Source organism: Musca autumnalis, unplaced genomic scaffold, assembly GCF_047663935.1.
Source record: "Musca autumnalis isolate F117 unplaced genomic scaffold, ASM4766393v1 scaffold_1, whole genome shotgun sequence".
Taxonomy (NCBI): Eukaryota; Metazoa; Arthropoda; class Insecta; order Diptera; family Muscidae; genus Musca; species Musca autumnalis.
This window is the reverse complement of record NW_027411644.1, coordinates 198,616,331-198,635,898: the sequence shown is the minus strand read 5'-3', so window position 1 is coordinate 198,635,898 and position 19,568 is coordinate 198,616,331. Positions and strand designations below refer to the sequence as shown.

The 19,568-nt window shown below is 38.5% G+C and overlaps 1 protein-coding gene across 28 annotated transcripts in view; it reads right to left on the bottom strand.

Moving 5' to 3' along the window:
• Nucleotides 1–14,673: 14,673 nt before the first annotated feature.
• Nucleotides 14,674–19,568, bottom strand: part of tau (microtubule-associated protein tau) — a 260,510-nt gene continuing 255,615 nt past the window's right edge. For 14 of the 28 annotated variants that reach the window (XM_073959822.1, XM_073959824.1, XM_073959821.1 and 11 more), the window contains one exon: nt 14,674–15,505. In XM_073959822.1, the coding sequence (XP_073815923.1) occupies nt 15,317–15,505 (189 nt within the window). In that variant the 3' untranslated portion in view covers nt 14,674–15,316. The remainder of the gene's footprint in view (nt 15,506–19,568) is intronic. The other 14 variants (XM_073959808.1, XM_073959815.1, XM_073959818.1 and 11 more) reach the window with 3 other exon arrangements.

Sequence of the window (19,568 nt, the reverse complement as noted above, 5' to 3'; positions counted from 1 at the left end):
TTGTGTTGTCTGCCTACTGCAACCGTATCTTAGTTGTGTTAGTAGAGAACAAGTTTTAAGGAAACTGAGTTGTCTGTAGGAGTTAAGAATGCGTACCCAGCTAACATTTTTTTCCGAGGGCTCTGATATCAGATTTTTTCTGAGATTTGCTGAATATTTTTTAGAATTGTGGCGGATTTCTCTAATATTTTCCTAGAAATTTGACCGATTTTCTATAAGTTTATTTTAAGAATCTCTGCACATTTTCTAAAGAATCTTAAGAATCGTCATTCCGTCATTCGTTCCGATTTCTAATGGATTTTCTAAGGGATTTTTTTTTCGTTTGATGTCGAAGAACAAAATGACTGGTCATAAAATTCGCATATACAATTTTAAAATTTTTTTAATATAATATTATAAATGCTACATATAATAATTCAAGCTAGTGTTGATAGCTTCAACATAAATTTAGAAGTATACTTCTGCATATTGTTCTACTGTTAATCATAAAATTATAACAACAGGCAAAATCATTAGAAAGTTTAAAATTAGAATCTTCCATAAATAGCACATTAAAAGTAAATTGTCTCTGAGTGGGGTTTGTTCTGTACAGTACGACACGTGGCGTCAGCGTCAGAATTGCTCCCGATTTTTTCAGAAAATCTGAACTTTTCTCCGAATTTTTCCAGAATTTCCTTCCGAACTCGGACGGATTTTCTTAAGAAAATCTAAATTTTTCTCCGAATTTTCCAAGAATTTACTTCCGAATACGGACTGAATTCGTCGCGAAACTCTAATATTTTTTAAGAATTTCCTTAGAAAATTCTTTCCGAATTTCTTTCCGCCCACTATACGAAATCGTTCAAAGATGTTGATTTAGGATTTAATTGCATACGTACGTTGTTTAAGAAGTTCGCTATGCACCTGAAGTCCTTACGGATGCGTCTAGGTGGTGGATCTTCCATCACAACGTGACGACCTAAAACGCACTAGTAAGAACTTTTGCCTGACTGCCAGCATCCTGATCTACTCGCAAAGATTATGCACATTTCTGGAACCAGTATCAATTTGGAAGAGATTATTTTGTGACGTTTGCATGAATGTTTTAGAACTTTGTTCATGGATTTCACCTTCTAATTCGCACGACGGATGTGAGGAGGTTATCGAAGACTGTGAGAAGGGTAGTGAAGGAGATTACCAAGGACAGCTGTATAAACCACGTTTGTTGTTCATAAAATGAGCGATATGAATAGTTTGGTCCGAAGATCTGTGAATGTCATAATGGAAAGCTGCCGAAGGCAACCTTATAGTAGACCAAAAGATTGTGGCTGACTTCATAAATGCAGTATTTACATTGCAAAAAATGACAATATCATAAAAAGATGATGTAAATATGTGTGGCAACACTGACATTGTCAAAAAAGAGACGTGTCATTTTGCTGCATTCATGAACGCACACATTACTTTACTTTTTGTAAAATTCCGTTTTTGAAAATAAATTTACATATTATATTGAATAATTACCACAAATCCGTCATTTCTAATGGTTTCTTATATATTTTTCCTGTTTTCTTTGCAAATGTCAGTTGGCATAATTGTACTAAAGAAATGTAAATTGGTGTGCCGTCCACTTGGAAACACTGCACAAATTCGGCAATTGCTGCGCAGTGTGATGTGTCGCGTGACATTTATGAAGTCGCAACGATGTCAATAAAAAGACATGCTGCATTTATGCATTGACGCATCATACTGCATTTATGAAGTCGGCCTGTATGTGGGTATCTACGTTTCTTGAATTTTCTCCAAAATAGAGTTTTCTCCAATATAGAATGTATGAATCATATACCTAAACAGAGTGGCTGAATTCCGTATCGTCAGATGCTTTGCAAATGTCTGAAGTATTGTGTTTCATAACGCCGTAATTCTTAACAAATGTGAAGCTTCAAAACGCCATAATTGCTCATTTTTACCACAGGTAAAAAGCAAACATGTATCATTTTTATTTATGCATTATCGAGGAACAATGCAATAGTGTGCAACTAAAATAGTTTGACGAAGTTTAAAAACTACAAAGCATCTGACGATACGGAAGTCAGCCAGTGTCGACTCTGGCCTTGAGCAACTCCTCTGGTATCGATGCCATATTTTTCTTCGGCTTGCTTACTGCTGTCTTGACTTCACTCTGGCCGGGCGGTATTATCTGTATCTGTTACCATATTATCTGTATCTGTTACCTCTTTACAGGTGAATGTGCCTGAGTCAAAGCCATTTGATATTTGGTTTTTTAATCTATGGTAAAAGTTCTTACTCCATGTAGTTCCTTTGCCCTCCATTTTCCGCCTTCTCTGGAAACCTCTCTCTCTTGTGCTAGATGTTATTACTGATTAAGAGGTTGGTCCTATATGTCGTAGTACAACACTATGACACATACGGATTTTGCGGATGCATTGACTTTTGTCTTGATATAACATATGTATATCGGGATGAGAAGTGATTTTATCAGCTGTTCTTTTTCGGTTGCCACGGCTCTTATAGCCTCGGCGACTGCATCAGTATAACTATCTCACAAACCTGCTTGAAAAGCTTGTTGTTCTAAAGGTTCTCTTGTATCTTTGGAGCTCCCTCTCTTGATCATGAAAATCCTTCCTGACATGCCTGGGCAAGGGGTACCTATCCATTTGGATGGTTTTGCCTATAACATCCAAGCAAATATTGCATCGACAACATCCTGTTGTGCCGACGTACTGGAAAGATCTAATGCTTGGTTTACATTTACGAAATCCACTCGGTTTCAACTGTCAGTTCCTTTGCGTATACGTCAAATGAAAATTCATATGAAATCCGTTGGTCTGTGGTCTCATGTAAATGTAAACTTACTATTAGACTCCTTACGTAGGTGGTCCACTGAAGACATGAGGAGACACCCTGCAAGTTATTCCATTGCGTATCACGTTGCAAACCACACTGGCGCCGTAAAGCTTACCACAGACCGACCTATCGCGTTGTATGTGCTTAACAAGTTTCTTTATTTTCTCCCCCAGTGCTATCGGCTAGAGAATTGAGGACTCTTTTTCCTGATCCTCATCGTATCGCGGATACGCGGACGACTTATATATGCTATCGAATGTGACCCCCAGGATTTTCGGTAGATTGTGGTCGGAATTGTTGACTCATCGACCTGCGCATACAGGGGAGCTTTATTTTCGCCGTCCATGTGGATAACAGCGTGACTGTTGACTTAGTGGCGGATATTTTCATATTCCTCGCGTGGAAGAACTCAACATGATCAATGAGATAGGCGTTTAGCCTGATGCAAATGTTATCAGTGATAGAACCTGACGCCATAAGCGTACATAATTCACTCATCCGCGTACGTAATTAACTCTATGCCGAAGGGAGGGGCGTGGAATTGCAGAAATGTAGAGGTTAAACAGTTCCCCCTCCATGGGGAACTACATGTTCGTGTTTTTTTTGTAGTTTGATCTGGTAGCTTTATATTTATCAATATGTCTGAATATGGTGTTGCTAATGAGCAAGTGTTTGGTTTCCAAAAAGACTATTAGCTTCACTTCGATTTCAGATGTCCCATTGTGGAGCCAAATTGTCCATTAGTGGTCTCAAGACTTTAATTCAGCACTAAAATCTCGTATAACAGTTCTAATGTCATATTTTTTATCAGGACTTCTGCGCAGATAAATAAGACTCACGTTAAAGAATTTAGCTCTTATCCGGATTGTAGCTAGTCTCTGATTCACTGAGATGAATTGGGAAACGATATGTTTTAGCCTCCGGCTAACTACAATCCCAAAAACAATCTCATGTCTTGATGCATAGCTAAAATACATTGCGTCACATTTGATTGTGTTGCGAGGTTGTGATATTGGCCTTGTACTTTACCTAAACTGCACCCTAAAGAATCCCGACATTCCAGGTGCAGATTAACGGCTCATGATCTTTAAGAAAGTAAGGGAATTTATTCATATATGTATGTATATATTTTTTTCTTTTTTTATAGCAGTGTGTTTCACGGATGTGTTACTGACCTAACGCCTAAAACTATAACTTTTAAGGTAGGTGAAAGTGGTGCACTGGATGTTTAAGGGACACCAATGACTCGCTCCTTACTAACCCAACCCATGACTTTTAACGTAGGCGAGCGTGGTACTGGATGTTAAAGTGTACCAAAGACTCGCTCCTTTGATCTAGGAAACATATACAATGAGGCATTTACTCTGGTACTCTCCGCCACATCTGCTGAATTGTTGGCAACCATCCAATATACCTATTTGTTAATTCCACAATACGCAACATGTGGACGTGTCTGGTAGCACTCAGTTATGCTTGCCACAAGATTCGCAAATATATCAAATTTTGTGACAAATTCTGTCACAAGATTTAGTCGGTTGGAATATGTGATTGGTTCAGGTCAAAAGTAAATATCATTATTCCATGGAACTCTTGTTTTTTATTTATTTCTTTTATTTTCAAATTTTTGTTTAACAATATTATTTCTAATATGAGTGAGAAAAATGTTTTCTTCGTTACAAAGAAAAATAACAAATATTACCACCACACACACCCCCTTAATAAATAGTTAAAAAAACAACAACAAAACTCTTTAAAATAAAACTAAGCCTACTTTAAAGCAAAGAGAAAAAATTATGATTTAAAAATAATATTTTTGTTTACTATACAAAAATCTGCTTATCTAGTCAATTGAATATTTGTTTTATTTTGTACATTAACAAAAAGAAAAAAATGCAAACAAAAATAAAATTATAGAAAGAAAAATATGCTACCAGAAATGAAAAATCAAAAGAAAAGAGAAATACAAATACATAAACATTTTATTATCATTCATTTCATCTCCATATAGCGCATATCATTAATAATTCATTTTTTTCTTTATCATCTCTCAATTGCTGATCTTTTCAATTCCATTTCTATATCCTAATATGTTTAAATATTTATCCAATTAATTTGCCTAAATAAATAATTTAAAGTATAATGTATACAGAGGCGTCTCTCTATATAACAAATAACAACAAATATAAAGCACAAATTGATTTAACTTTAACACAAAGAAAACAAATTATAAACGAAGAGAAAAAGAAATTGCAGGCAGCTTTGCTAATAAAACAAATAATTTGTAATAATAGTTTTCTTTTTTATATATACAAAACAAAATATTATGTAAAATATTTTTTATTACTTTAATTTTATTGTTATATTTTTTAATCTTTTTTCTTTATAATAATATATTTACTGTCATCAATAAATGTATTAATGAAATGAATAATGTTTTTTTATATATTATAGTTACTATAAAAACAAATACAACAGCAAGACTTTTATAAAAAATACGAATGTTATTTTGAACTTATTATTCGACTGGAATGTCTGGACGGAAAGTACACGGCCGATAAAACGGCTATACAGGAAGTACCATAGAACGAGAAAGGCGCCATAACAACAACTGTAGGTGGCACATTGAATTGTAGCTGCATGTCATAAGGTATGGGTTCATCTGCGGGTTTGTAGTTCTCTGGAGACTAAAACATCTTGACTTCACCTTTACCTCGGGGGATTAAATACTATCGACAATCCAAGTGAAAGCTGAGATCTTCTACACGCATTAAAATATATGTTAGAAACATGTTTGGATCAAAACAAATATTTGTTTGGGTTGGTTGCAAACAAATATATGTTTGGATCCAAACATAATTTGTTTGTGTCCAAACAAATATATGTTTGCAACATTTTGTAACATATCTAAATTTTATTTGTTTGGATACCAACATATTTTTTATGTTAGAACATATTTTTTTATGGGTGGAGAGAGGACTTTTGTCAGAGAAACAACAGGGCTTTGGTGGTGTGTTTCGTGCTTTGTTATTGTTAACCAATGTATCAAGCGAAGAGGAAAAGAAAATAAAAATGATGCTATGTTCTTTTTTCTTTAGTTTCTAAAAACAATCGTTGTGTAAAGACGGTAAAGTGGTACCCTTGGGGATTCCATTCGAGTGACGATCTCGCTATCCATGCCCACTTTCTCTTACGTATTTCGATGGATAATGGGATGCAGTTCGCCATTTTCCATAATGATTCGTTTGATATCCAGTTGGGCCAGTAAATGTGTAAAATTTGTCTAAGGCAGCGGTTTACAAAAGATTGCGAGCACAGCTAATTAGTCCATTGAGTACACTATTAGAAAATAATAATTTGATTACAGGTTGATAGTAGAAATTTTGAAATTGAGGGCCCCGTATGCGAAATTTGTGCCGCGTACCTACAGCTGGCGAGCACAGCTAATTAGGCCATTGGGTCCACTATAAAAAATAATAATTTGATTACAGGTTGATTGTAGAAATTTTGAAATACGACTGTATATGAAAAATCTTCATATATGTATGTGGGTGAACCTATTGAGGGCCACCTAGGCGAAATTTATGCCGCGTACCAAAAGGAATCGAGCACAGGTAATTAGTCCATTGAGTCCACTATTAGAAAATAATAATTTGATTACAGGTTGATTGTAGAAATTTGGAAATATCGACCGTTTATGAAAAAAAGTTATATGTTCGTGGACCTATTGAGGGCCCCCTAGGCGAAATTTGTGCCACGTACCTACAGCTGGCGAGTACAGCTAATTAGTCCATTGAGTCCACTATTAGAAAATAATAATTTCATTACATGTTGATTGTAGAAATTTTGAAATATTGACCGTTTATGAAAAAAGATAATATATATGGGTGGACCTATTGAGGGGGCACCTAGGCGCAATTTAGTATATTATTAGTATTTAGTATAGCCCCCACAGAACGCTAATTCCCTATTTTCGGTATTTTGAAGGTTGTGGCCTCAATATTCCACCGAAATGGCTGAAATTTGGTAGTTGGTCTTCATTTAGGGTATTAACGCATATAAAATGTGCCGGTATAGGTCCACTTCTTCATAAAGCCCCCATAGAACGATACCTCCCGATTTTCGGTATTTTGAAGATTGTGATCTCAATATCCCACCGAAATGACTCAAATTTAGTAGTTAGTCTTCGTTGAGGGTATAAAACATTCCACCAGAAATTTGTCAGTATAGGCCCACGTCTTCATATAGCCCCCATAGAATGGTACCTCCTGATTTTCGGTGTTTTGAAGGTTGTGATCTCAATATCCCACCGAAATGACTTAAATTTGGTAGTTAGTCTTCGTTGGGGGTATACAACTTTCCACCTGAAATTGGTCGGTATAGGTCAACGTCTTCATATAGTTCCCATAGAACGGTACCGCCCGATTTTCGGTATTTTGAAGGTTTTAGCCTCATTATAACACCGCAATGGCTAAAATTTGGTATTTAGTATTTTTCTGGGCTACAAAAATTTCTCTCAGAAATTTGTCGGTATAGGTCAACGTTTTGATAAAACACCTCCCGATTATCGTTATTTTGAAGGTTGTAACCTCATTATTTCACCGAAGTGGCTGCAATTTGGTATTTTGTCTTTTTCTGGGCTACAAAAATTTCGCTCAAAAATTTGTCGGTGTACGTCCACGTTTTGATAGAACTGTATATCCCAATTTTCGGTACATTGAAGGTTTTCGCCTCACTACAACACCGAAATGGCTGACATTTGGCACATAGTCTTCGTTGAGGGTATAAAACATTCCACCTGAAATTTGTCAGTATAGGTCCATGTCTTTATATAGCCCCCATAGAACGGTACCTCCCGATTTTAGGTATTTTGAAGTTCGTGTACTCAATATCCCATCGAAATTTTTGAAATTTTTGTTAGATGGGGGTGCAAATTTTTCGGTATGTTGATGGTTGCTGCTCAATATCCCATCGAAATGACTGACTTTTGGTAGTTAGTCTTCGTTCCCCACCAAAATAGCTGATAATTTATATTAGGTTTTTTAGGGGTTTGAAACATTCCACCCGAAATGTGCCAGCTGACGTCCTCAAATAGCCTCCATACGACCGAACCCCCCGATTTACTGTATTTTGAAAGTTGTGGCCTCAATATACCACTGTTATGACTGAAATTTAGTATTTAAACTGCCATGGGTGTATAAAATATTGCAGAAGAGAATTATCAGTATAAGTCCTTTATTTCATTTAACTCCCATAGAAGCGTACTTCGGGATTTTCGGTATTTTGAAGGTTGTGTCATCAATATCCCATTGAAACGGATCAAATTTAATATTTAGTCTCCATTGGTGGTATAAAACTTTTCACCTGAGATTTTCCGGTATTGTTCCATGTTTTTATATAACCCCCATACGTCGTGGTGCTTAATGTGAGTACCTACCTTGCGGTCTACCTCACAGTGCTCTTAACACCGAGTGAATACAATGCGTCTACCAAGGCCCCCGCACAGAAAGTACGAGTACCAATTCGCTCACAAGTATTTGGACGTGATCGCCTCCTTGGTTAGGAACGCAACCTATATAAACTCCTGCCTTTCTTTGGGTCAGGCACCCGGTTTATATGCAACTCTACATTCGAGCCGAAACTCTACCCGCGATTTGGCTCTAAACCACAGCCACCGCGATGCTCCAACAAGGGAGCCAACACCAACTGCCAGGCCAGATCCGAGGATCTGGGGGCACCTGGCACCCGCGGTACCAGAATATAGCCTCCGGTCAGGCTTCGTGGCCAATGACCACCACCAGTTTGACTCCAAACAGTCCCGGACTGGCGACCTCCTCCAATTAAGCCAGCGGAAAAACAAACAAGACAGGACCACAAACAATTAACATGCTGTCATCACGGACTGCACAAAGGGCCCACAGGGACCGCTGCAACGGACAACACAATACAAACAATAAACGAAGCCACCCTCACGGATGACCAGCAAGACATCCACACCAGCACCCGACGCCGCGCCACACCAACTCCACAAACACCACACGCCCAAATTGTAGAGATGACTATGTGGAGGAATTACCTCCACTAAGTCTAGTCCTTTTCCTAACAAACACTTGACGTGCAAAACTACTTAAACAACTAAAGGTCCGCCTGTCTTCGAGTGCCCTACTGAATTCCCACCCCGCCCCTCCATACGTTATACCCATATTGACTAAATCTCTAATGTCATCATAGTACCGGCATTCCGTCAGTATATGCCGCCAGTCTTCAGTCATCCCACACCCACATAAATCTGTCCCGGACAGGCCTCTTGCATATAAAAATGCAACAGCAGCACGCTCCCGAAGGATTGCACTGCGCCGCCTAATATCCCCACCCACCAAATCAGAAAGCCCGAGGAAATCATCCTCAGACAGTTGCAAGCCATGCTTCAGCTTGTACAGAACAGTCCTACATCTCGCTTCCAGATGAAAGGGCAGGGCGCCAAGTAGCACCTGCATTGCGTCCGTAGACACAGTGCGACATATTGGCGGACATGCTAACATGACCACTCGTTGACACGACAATAGCATCCTACGCCCAGCAGCAGATTATTCTACGGCACACCATACAGGTGCACCATTTGTTGCACAGACAACAAAAAGTCCACCATATATGGTGCGCACGGAACGCCTGCTGAAACCCCAGTCGCTCCGCAAGCCCCTCTAACCATACCAGCAACAGCAGTTAACTTGTCCTTTAAACGATCAAAGTGCGGCATGAAATTCATTCTCTCGGCCATAGTTATTCCAAGGTACCTGACTTGCTTGACATATCGTATGCCATAGTCACCAAATCGAACGTGGGGAGATCGACTTTGCGTTAATCTGCCTTTCAGCAGCATTATCTCAGTCTTCCCCCTGGACACCTCAACACCCACTCGGTCACTCCAGACGCTTAGACCCACCATGTCGGCACACATGGTATACCTTTCCCCAGGGATCATCCCTGTTGTCCTGTATAAATCTCCTCCAATCGTCTTCTTTACTCCTATATAGCTCGTCCTTGTATGCCCTAAGAGCAGCACGGAACTCAGCTTTACGGTGAGGCAGATCCTCCGCATTGGTTCGTCTTGGAAACGCTTCATCAGGTTCGCAACTCCTCTCCGCATCAGATCCAGCTCACGGGTCCACAATTTGACCTTACTTGGCTTCACCTGACGGCGCACAGTGCTACCGCGTGGACAAAAATCAAAAAATGTGAAGTTAACTTTTACATATGTTTATGTTTTTTTCTTACAGTAAACACATCCGATACTACGAATCTGAAAGAATTTTGTCGATATGTGCGTCCATAATGATGAAAAATATTTCCCAGGTAATCTAAAGCGATAATCATATGAAAATTAGACGACATTTAAAATAACATTTTCTGAAAAGTTTGTTGATAATATTAAAAGTTTTGGATGGGGATTTGATGGGTGGGCTATAAATAAAAAATTTTAGTACAAAAAGTTGACATCAACTGCACATGGGCAAAGTATCGTTATCAAGAATTGAAAATTTAAATTTGATAAAAATAATATAAATTCTTAATAATTGCTACAGTATATCTTTTGATTGCAACCTATTGCCACCTTGGCTCTTGATTTCTGTTAATTAGACATCTCTTGCGAAGCGAAATGTGTAAAAACATTCTGCCCATCCCTGCAACCTTCTGAGATATATCGGTTCAGATTTTATAAGCCCCCATATATATCTTTTCCCGATTTTGCCACAACTCGTTCAATTTTGATCGGATAGCCTTCAAATTTAGTACGTATTATTTTCCCCTGAATAGCTACACCGATTTTCACAAAAATCGGTACAGATTTGGATATAGCCCCCATATATATCTATCCCCGATTTTGCTATAACTCGGTCAATTTTAATCGAATAGCCTACAAATTTTTGTGTGTGATATTTTCTTAGGCCCCTCAATAGATTCAGCGATTTTCGTAAAAATCGATTCAGATTTGGATATAGCCCCCATATATATCTTCCCCCGATTTTGCTATAATTCGCTCAATTTATGATGAATAGGCTTCAAATTGAACATGGAATGTTCCTCAAGACCCTGTTCAGTTTTACCGTTGAACTAGGTTGATGTATGTTTGCACAAGTACTTATGAGGGCACAGGAATAAAAGATATCAACTTTGGTCCATATGGGTTCAGGTTTGAATATGGCTTCGATATATAATTTCGCCCGATGTCACTCAACTACGGATAATTACGTCATATTTTCCTAATTTAATCAATATCTCACATACATTGCGTGTTTAGTGAAAATATACATGAGAGCTACATATATCCAAATCTAAACCGATTTTTATTAAAATCGGTGAAACTGAAAAAGGCCTTAAGAAAACATCCCATGTTAAATTTGAAGGCTATGTTTCAAAAATTGATCGATTTATAGCAAAATCGGTGAAAGATATATATGGAGGCTATATCCAAATCTGTACCGATTTTTGCGAAATCAAATCCAAATCGGTAAAACTGAACAGTGGCGTGAGGAAACATTCCATGTTAAATTTGAAGGCTATTCATCAAAAATTGAGAGAATTATAGGAAAATCGGGAAAGATATATATGGGACCTATATCCAAATCTGAACCGATTTTTACGAAAATCGGTAGAGCCACTCAGGGGCCTAAGAAAATATTACATACTAAATTTTAAGGGTATTCGATCAAAATTGACCGAGTTATAGCAAAATCGGGGAAAGATATATATGGGGGCTATATCTAAATCTGAACCGATATGGACCAAAGTTGAAATTTTTCATTCCTATGCCCTTATAAGTACTTGTGCAAAAATTCATCAACCTAGGTCAACTCCTTCTATTTTTGTCCACTTTTGTATAGAAGCGGCAACACTGTGCGGCTCCTGCCAAGGAGTACGTCGTTGAGGCTCCTCATCCACTCATTCAACATGCTGACCTGGTCATCTAACGTCAGTGCCCTAAAGTCCGCTAATGGCATAGCTGCCTCCCTGACACAGTTCGCATAACGGTCCCAGTTCACGTCTCGTTCCATCCAACCCCGGAAACGCTTAGTTGCCCGCGTCCGTCCCGTAGCGTGACCATAATCTCAATGAGCCTATGGTCACTAATACCCCAGTCTTCGCAAATCTGCCAACTAAACTGGTAAGCCGTCATTGCTGCCCCCTTTGCAACCGTCACGGCAATGTCGATTACACCGGATCGATTACACCATCAAAGGTATACAGATCCGAGGGCTCGTTTAAGACCACCAAACCCCTCGCTAACACCCATTCACTTAGCAACTCTCCTCTTGTGCGGTTCTGATGGCCAGATTATGACTGGTCATCTTTGAGAAGCACAAAGAGGAGGTTGCATTAGCGTCTAAATCGAGGATTAGCGGACAACTACTCTCAAGGAGTAGTACCGCATCCATATACCCAAAATAAGGCTCCAGGGGCAAGCTAAATCTACAATAGATGGTAGCCAACAACACCTTCCCCCCGCCCACTCAACGGACAGACAAACCCCCAATTGGCTACTTAAAAGAACAGTACTTTCAATGTCACTGTCCTCTACAACTATAGAAGAAACACAATTCTGGTCCGTACAGACCCGCATACCCCCCGGCAATCTCCTCACACAATCATCTCTACAATAAGGCTCTTGAAGCAATCCAATGGAAGCACCTAGTCTTAGTAGCGCCTGACCAAACTCCTGAGTGACGCTAGCGGACCTCTGGAAGTTTTACTGGAGGACCCTTATATTAGTGCCTAGAGTTACCCTGGCAGTCCATTGACATCATCAGGTGTCCAGCTGGACGACCTCTGCATGCACAGTTCCGGCAATTGACCGCACTAGGACACCCAGCCGAAAAGTGACCGGAGCCTCCACAATGCCTGCATACACCAGTCTCAAATCGGCAATCGCGCACTCTGTGGTCAAAACTTAGACACCGATAGCAATATGGAACTAGATCCTGCCTGCGGGTAATAAACCTGTGCCAGTGAATTAGACCTCGTCAGAGCAAAACTGCTGAGCCAATCGCTCCGTGCACTCCAAGACTACATTCACCGTAGCGTTACTACTAGGATCGTGCATCCAAGGGACCGAAACCAACCTGACACTCTTCCTGAACGAATCAAGGGACATGCTCTTCTTCAAATTCAGCAAGTACATTTGCTCCATGAACTCATTGAGCGTCAGACTAACATGGATACGCTGAACTACTACCTTTGGCCCCAACTTGTCATTGACCGACACTTCAAGCCCAATCTCCGCAGACTTAGTATTAGCAGCTTAGTATTAGCAGCAGAATGACTGCCCCTCCATCCTTTATAGGCATGACGTCGTGCACCCTTTCATTTAAAGTGGGCCCTACCTCCTTCATCACCTTCTGTACCACTTCCTTGCCAGAAGCCCCCTTTTGCTTCGGTCTCACAACCACTGACCATGTTTCCACTGGCTTTGAAACAGGCGCACTCTCCTTCACAACAGGGGACGCCATAGCAGGCGCTGCCATGGGAGCACCCTGTACAGAAGGCCGCACTACTCCAACAGCTGCCATGGTCTCGTACGACTCCAACTTCCCCTTGAGTCGTTCATTCTCCACCATAACGCGCATGAGCATCTCTTCATATCTATTGGTGAGAGCGATCACCTCCCTAGTCGTCTCAGTAGAGCAATTCAGTGTCGCAAATCAAATCCAACAAAGAGCCATTTACTTCCATAGAAATAACCCTCCCAATTTTCGGTATTTTGAAAGTTGAATCGATCAAAGTGTAGCAGGAAATTCATTCTCTCGGCCATAGTTATTCCAAGGTACCTGACTTGGGTGCCACCGTGGTGCAATGGTATGCACACCTGCCTTGCACTCAGAAGGTTGTGGGTTCGATTCCCCGGCCAGGCAACATCAAAACATTTTCAACGGTGACAAAATACCCCTTAGTAATGTTGGCGACATTTCCTGAGTATTTTAGCCATGTAAAACTTCTCTACAAGTGGTGTCTTAGACACGCCGTTCGGACTCGGCGATAAACAGTACGTCCCATATCATTGAGCTAATATGAATCGGGGTGTACTCATTGATATGAGAGAAGTCTCCCTTGTCCCATCTGGGATGTTTGTGGAACAATTATTATTATTACCTGACTTGCTTGACATATCGTATGCCGTGGTCACCAAATCGATCATGGGAAGGTCTCAGTAGAGCAATTGAGTGTCCCAAATCAAATCCAACAAAGAGTCAGTCACCCCCATTGAAATATCCCTCCCGATTTTTGGTATTTTGAAAGTTTTAGCCACATTATTCAACGGGAGTAACGAAACTTTCCTCCAGAAATTTAGCGGTACAGGTCAACGTTTTATACAGCCTACATATAATGGTGCTCCCGATGTTGTTAACTATCCAAATCCAGAATATCCACGGTTAGGTCTAGTCGATATTGCCCAATTTTATGTATTTCGCTCAATTCGGAAAATTGTAAATATTGGTCCATGTTTTGGAAAGAACAACGATGTTGCCCCATATGAGCTGTTTTGAAGGGAGTATTATCAGTTGAGATATATATGCTACTGCTGCAACAAAAGGAAGATTTTAGTACTTTCATAAACGAAATTAAACTAATTGTTCCTATTCACTTCAATACAGTTTGTGGTGGAGGGTATAAACATTTCGGCCTGGCTGAACTTAACACTTTTCTTACTTGTTTATATAACTATTTTTATTTGGCACATTGTAATCCATAGACGGCTTTTCTTTTTTTTTCATAGGCTGAGGGTATATTTTTCTTTACCTTTTTCAAATATATTTCCATAAAGAACACTGTGTATAGTTTTTTACAGAATTTTTATTAAATGCTCTTAAAATTTGATTTTACACAAAAAACATTAATTTTATATATCTTTTCAATATAAAGTGAAGTTTTTTTCATTTCTGTTTGGAACTTTTGTTTTGTAATTTTGGAGTTTCAAAATGTTGTGTATGTGTGTACGGGTGTTACATTAAGTTACAACAATGACATCTGGAATTTGTTACAGAACAACTTTGTACATAGATTTCTTTTTAGGTTGCTGAAAGTTATGACAAGTTTTCTATAACCATTGTGAATTTTATTTTCTTCAGATAAAATCAACAATTTTACAATGAGTTCATACTACAAACTTAACTAAGGGGCTTATGAAGAAAACTTACAACTTTGGGAATCATGAGAATATTTGGAAAATTAAAGTGTGATTGATTTTATGACATATATTTTTTAAACTTTAAACCTGAAATGTTTAGCAACCACTTCGAAAGTATGATAAATAGAGTAATTTTTTTCACTTTGAAAATTATCAAATACTTGTATTTGTAATTGTGATTGTATTATTTTAAGTATTCCCCTGGAATTGTGTTGTAATTTTTCGTTGTAATAAATGTTGCTTCATATTTGTCTGCCTTGAATACATATTTCAATTTCTCCTTGAATATCCTCAATACAAACGGAATGGCTTTGGATGTATAGCCTGTCCCTTTTTCTTTTTGGGTCCTGCACTTTTGGGTCGCTTCTGTTCATTGTTTAGGGATGGCATTGAAACGGACAATACTAAACATTCTGCTGGCAAAGACATTGATGCCGACAACGTGGTGGATCTTTGCATTTTTGGTGCCTTCCAGTAGTGCTAGAGAATGGATAAAAGAAGTTAGAAATTATTTACGCATCATCGGAATGAAAAATTGACAATAAAAAATAAACTATTTTTATTTAAAAATAAATTACAACTTACAATTTACTTGCCTTACAGTTTTTTTTATTTTTTTGCAAAGGTGCATTTGCTTCAATCATTACCAATTTGAGTTTGAGAAATCCAAATTATAGCTGCAAAAGCCTTCAATCTGTGGTGATGGGTGGAAGTGTTTTACTTGCTGTTCTACCAATTTTTGCTGATATTTATTTACTATTACTGGGTGGTATTTGCAAAGTTTGTCTGTATTGTTATTGCTCGGATCTGTTTTACTGTATATATTTTTATATAAAAATGTGTACGATTTATTTCTTAACTACAAAGAAATTTAAGCTACAAACTGGCTTTAAAATAAAATATTTTATTTATTAACATTTAGTAAATGTGATTAACAGAACATTTTTATGACGAAAAACTGCTTACTCCATGATATGTTTTGGTCTTCGTTTGAAAGCCTCGTATTTGTAAACTTGTAATCACGATAGAAATTTGGTAGATATCTCTGTTTCGAAAATATGGAAGCACGACTATTTAGTTCCCCCAACAAAGACAAAATACCAAATTTTAGCAATTTAGGTGGGATGACCATTTGTTTTGGTTGGGTACCAGGAGGTACCGTCATATGGGCGCTACATCAAAACGTGGTCTTGTATAGACCATTCTTTGCGGGAATGTTGTATACCTTCAACGATGACCAAATACCAATTTCCAGATAATACCGAACTTTGAGACGTACCCATATATAAGACTACATACATATATCAAAACGTGGGCCGGTGTTGACCATTTTTAGTACCAAAAATCCTAGGAGTAATATAAACTTTTTAGCAAATTATAAACCTCTATCTTAAATACTGCGAGCTGTATCTTGATTTCAACAGATATCCGGACGGATAAACGGTCATCGTTATATCAATTTTATGCTGATTAGGAAAATATATTAGGGTGGGTCGATTTGAACATCCTAAGGGGCGCTTCGCGTTTTTGTTTCCTGGGATTGTACTGAGCAAGAAAGTCCACTTGACCATGCGTCTACGGTGAAAATCGAGCCTACCGATTTTGACTTGAAGCCCTTTTATCAGATTTTTGTCACTTTTTTTGAAATTTTGGCATATAACTGCTAAACCATTGATATCTTCGATCCAATACTAAGATAAAATTGTAGCCAATACAATAATTAAGAATTTTCCAGTACATCGCAAAAGAAGTTTTGAACATTGTTCATCCTTTATTTGTTATTTATTGAAATATATTTATAAAATTCTCGATTTTTTTTATTTATGTTATGGTAGTATAACTATAATTAATTCACCTTATTTCAGAAGCACTATCAATGATTTGTTTCAAACTTTTTTAAATTTTCATTGATTTCATTCATCCAAAGACCAATGTAATCTTGACTTTGTAGACCTATGGTCCAGTGAACTGTTTTGCTCAATACAATCAAAACCCGAAGCGCCTATTAAGATTGTTTCCTTCCATACACATCGCCCGACCCTAATATATACATACTTAGTAGGGTTTCCGAAGAATATTTCGATGAATGATCTAACGGAATGACAGGGCAGCTGAAAAGTTGCAGGTTGCCGTACGTGGCTTTTCCGCGTGCTGGACAAGTGTTTTGCCCGGCGTAATCAATATTTGCGTGAGTGCTATTCAAACCTGCTACAACATGTCTCGTGGCATCCTACGTTGATTAGGACGACTGTTACAGTAACATTCAGGCATGTACTGCAACGACAGCATGACTTTGTGTTGCTTTAGTTGAGGGATCTTTGTCTTCTCATGTAGATGGTCAATTGTTGATTTGAAGAGGCACCACACTTGCGCCGCTTAAGGTTCCTTTGTCTGCACCCCAAGTGCTGCCGGCTAGGGATTTGAGAACCTTGTTTCTACATCTCAGTATGTCGTAGATAGGTATGACATATGCGGACGATACGAACATACTGCCTAATTCAGCTCAGTGCTCATCACTGCAGTCTATGTGATGAGCAGAATGGCCGCAGATTAAGTGGCGGATATTGGCATATTCCTCACGTGGAAAAAGGTTGTATGATCGATCAAATAGGAGTTCAGCCTTTCACCGTTGACATTAGGGAAGGTACTCGACGACAATATCGTACAATTTTCCGCATATGTAACGATTTCAAAGCCGTCTGGAGAGAACGAATACAGCAAAGGTAGAGGTTTATCGAATTCTTGTTTCTGAATTCCACATTCTAGTTTCAAACTTGGCCGGAGGATAGTCATAATTTGTCATCTAATGCAACGTAGTAATCTTCTATTCTCCCTGCCACTCCCGGGTGTTCGACAAACTGTCGATTAAATCACTTGAACATCTCTTCGGATTAGTCAGCGTAACATCGACAAATGATTGATATTCTATTTTCCTCCTTCATTCATTTCGACTCCAAAGTTGCAACTCTTTATGTAATTTAATAACTTGTTCAGCTTAAGCTCACCGAAGAATGATCTACCTTACTCTTAATTCACTGGGTTGGCTCGACGAACTTCATTACATACACTCATTTGTTAGACCCGCTTCCCGGCTACAGTGATGATATCCCAGAACTTCCTTTATGCTGTCCGAACATCAGAAGGGTTAGGAAGTTCTTTAATGTAATGATTAGTGAACTCTCTCTGAAACTAAGCCATGATTGATGAAAGGGCGGCGTTCGGAGGTGATGAAGACGGAAGGTATGATGATGGTGACTATTATAGGGATATGGTCAGGGGTTGCCAGGTGACGTCATATGTCAGACACGATGGTTGTGTTTGGTGAACTGTGGAAAACGTAGAGCTATCAATCTACTCAGGCAGCGCTATACCGCTATTGTCATTACACACGACCGAATGCCACAACTCATGATGAGCATTAAGGTCCCCCAAAATCAGTCGGTTATGACCTTCCAAATGCGGGGTAATTTTGTAAGGCCTATTACCTTTACTACAGATACCTATCGTCGGGATATATAAGTTAAGCAACCCTAAATCGGCAGTTCCATACCTGACTGCTGCTCCTCTACATTCTATGTACGAACCATTAGAGTCCAGCTAAAGCGAAATATGCCTACATTGCACAGTGGATCCACTTGTATGAAAAAAGTGGCCAAAAATATTTAGAGTGTAAATATCAAGCCAATGCGCCGGTTACAGTTTTGTGTTGCTGCGAAGAGTGTTTTAAGAGACACCTTTAGTCACCTTTAGTCAGCGACCCAACATTCATAGTCTGGCACTAGATGGCAGCTGATTTTAATACTGAATAATCTTAAACCCGTGACCAACTTTGGAAAATTATTACCGAGGTGGGCACAGGTGGGCATTATGACTAAAACCTTAGGTTAAATTTAAGTATATGATCGAATTGGCATTACAAAATACACTAAGAAAATATGCAGCTCACTAGAATTCCACAACACGCTAAAACACTATTTTTTTATGAAAAATAAGCTATTACCTCCTTCAAAATCCCCTATAATATTTTGCTATACGTATTAGTTTCGCGATATTTTGAATAAATTTACTTGCACTTAAAATATAGGTTGTACTCACAACAAAAAATATTAGTCAAATGTTCCGACTTTTGAAGCTATTCTTAAGAAGTTCGCGTTCGAATGAAACAAAAATTAATAAATTTTTAAAAAGGTCCATGTCATAGCAGTCAGTGTTGCCAGATGTTGTACCAAAATTTTGACATTATTTTTTTTATTTTTGGCCAATGGGTGGATCCACTGTGCATTGTCCCAATTTGAACTTCTATATCTCAAAAGTTTTAAAACCTACGAAAATATCATAAAGGTGAATCTTGTAGAGAATTTTCACTACTATAACTCTTGCCCTAGCTCCATTTCCATGGGACTTGCGGTTTCCAAGCAAAATTGTGAAAATCTTAAATAACTCTAAAAATGTGAACTTTGACCGCGATTTATTTATAAAGCGCTCCGCCGATTTTTTGTTTTTTGATTTTTCCATCTATGAACATTGTAGTTTAAAAATCCGC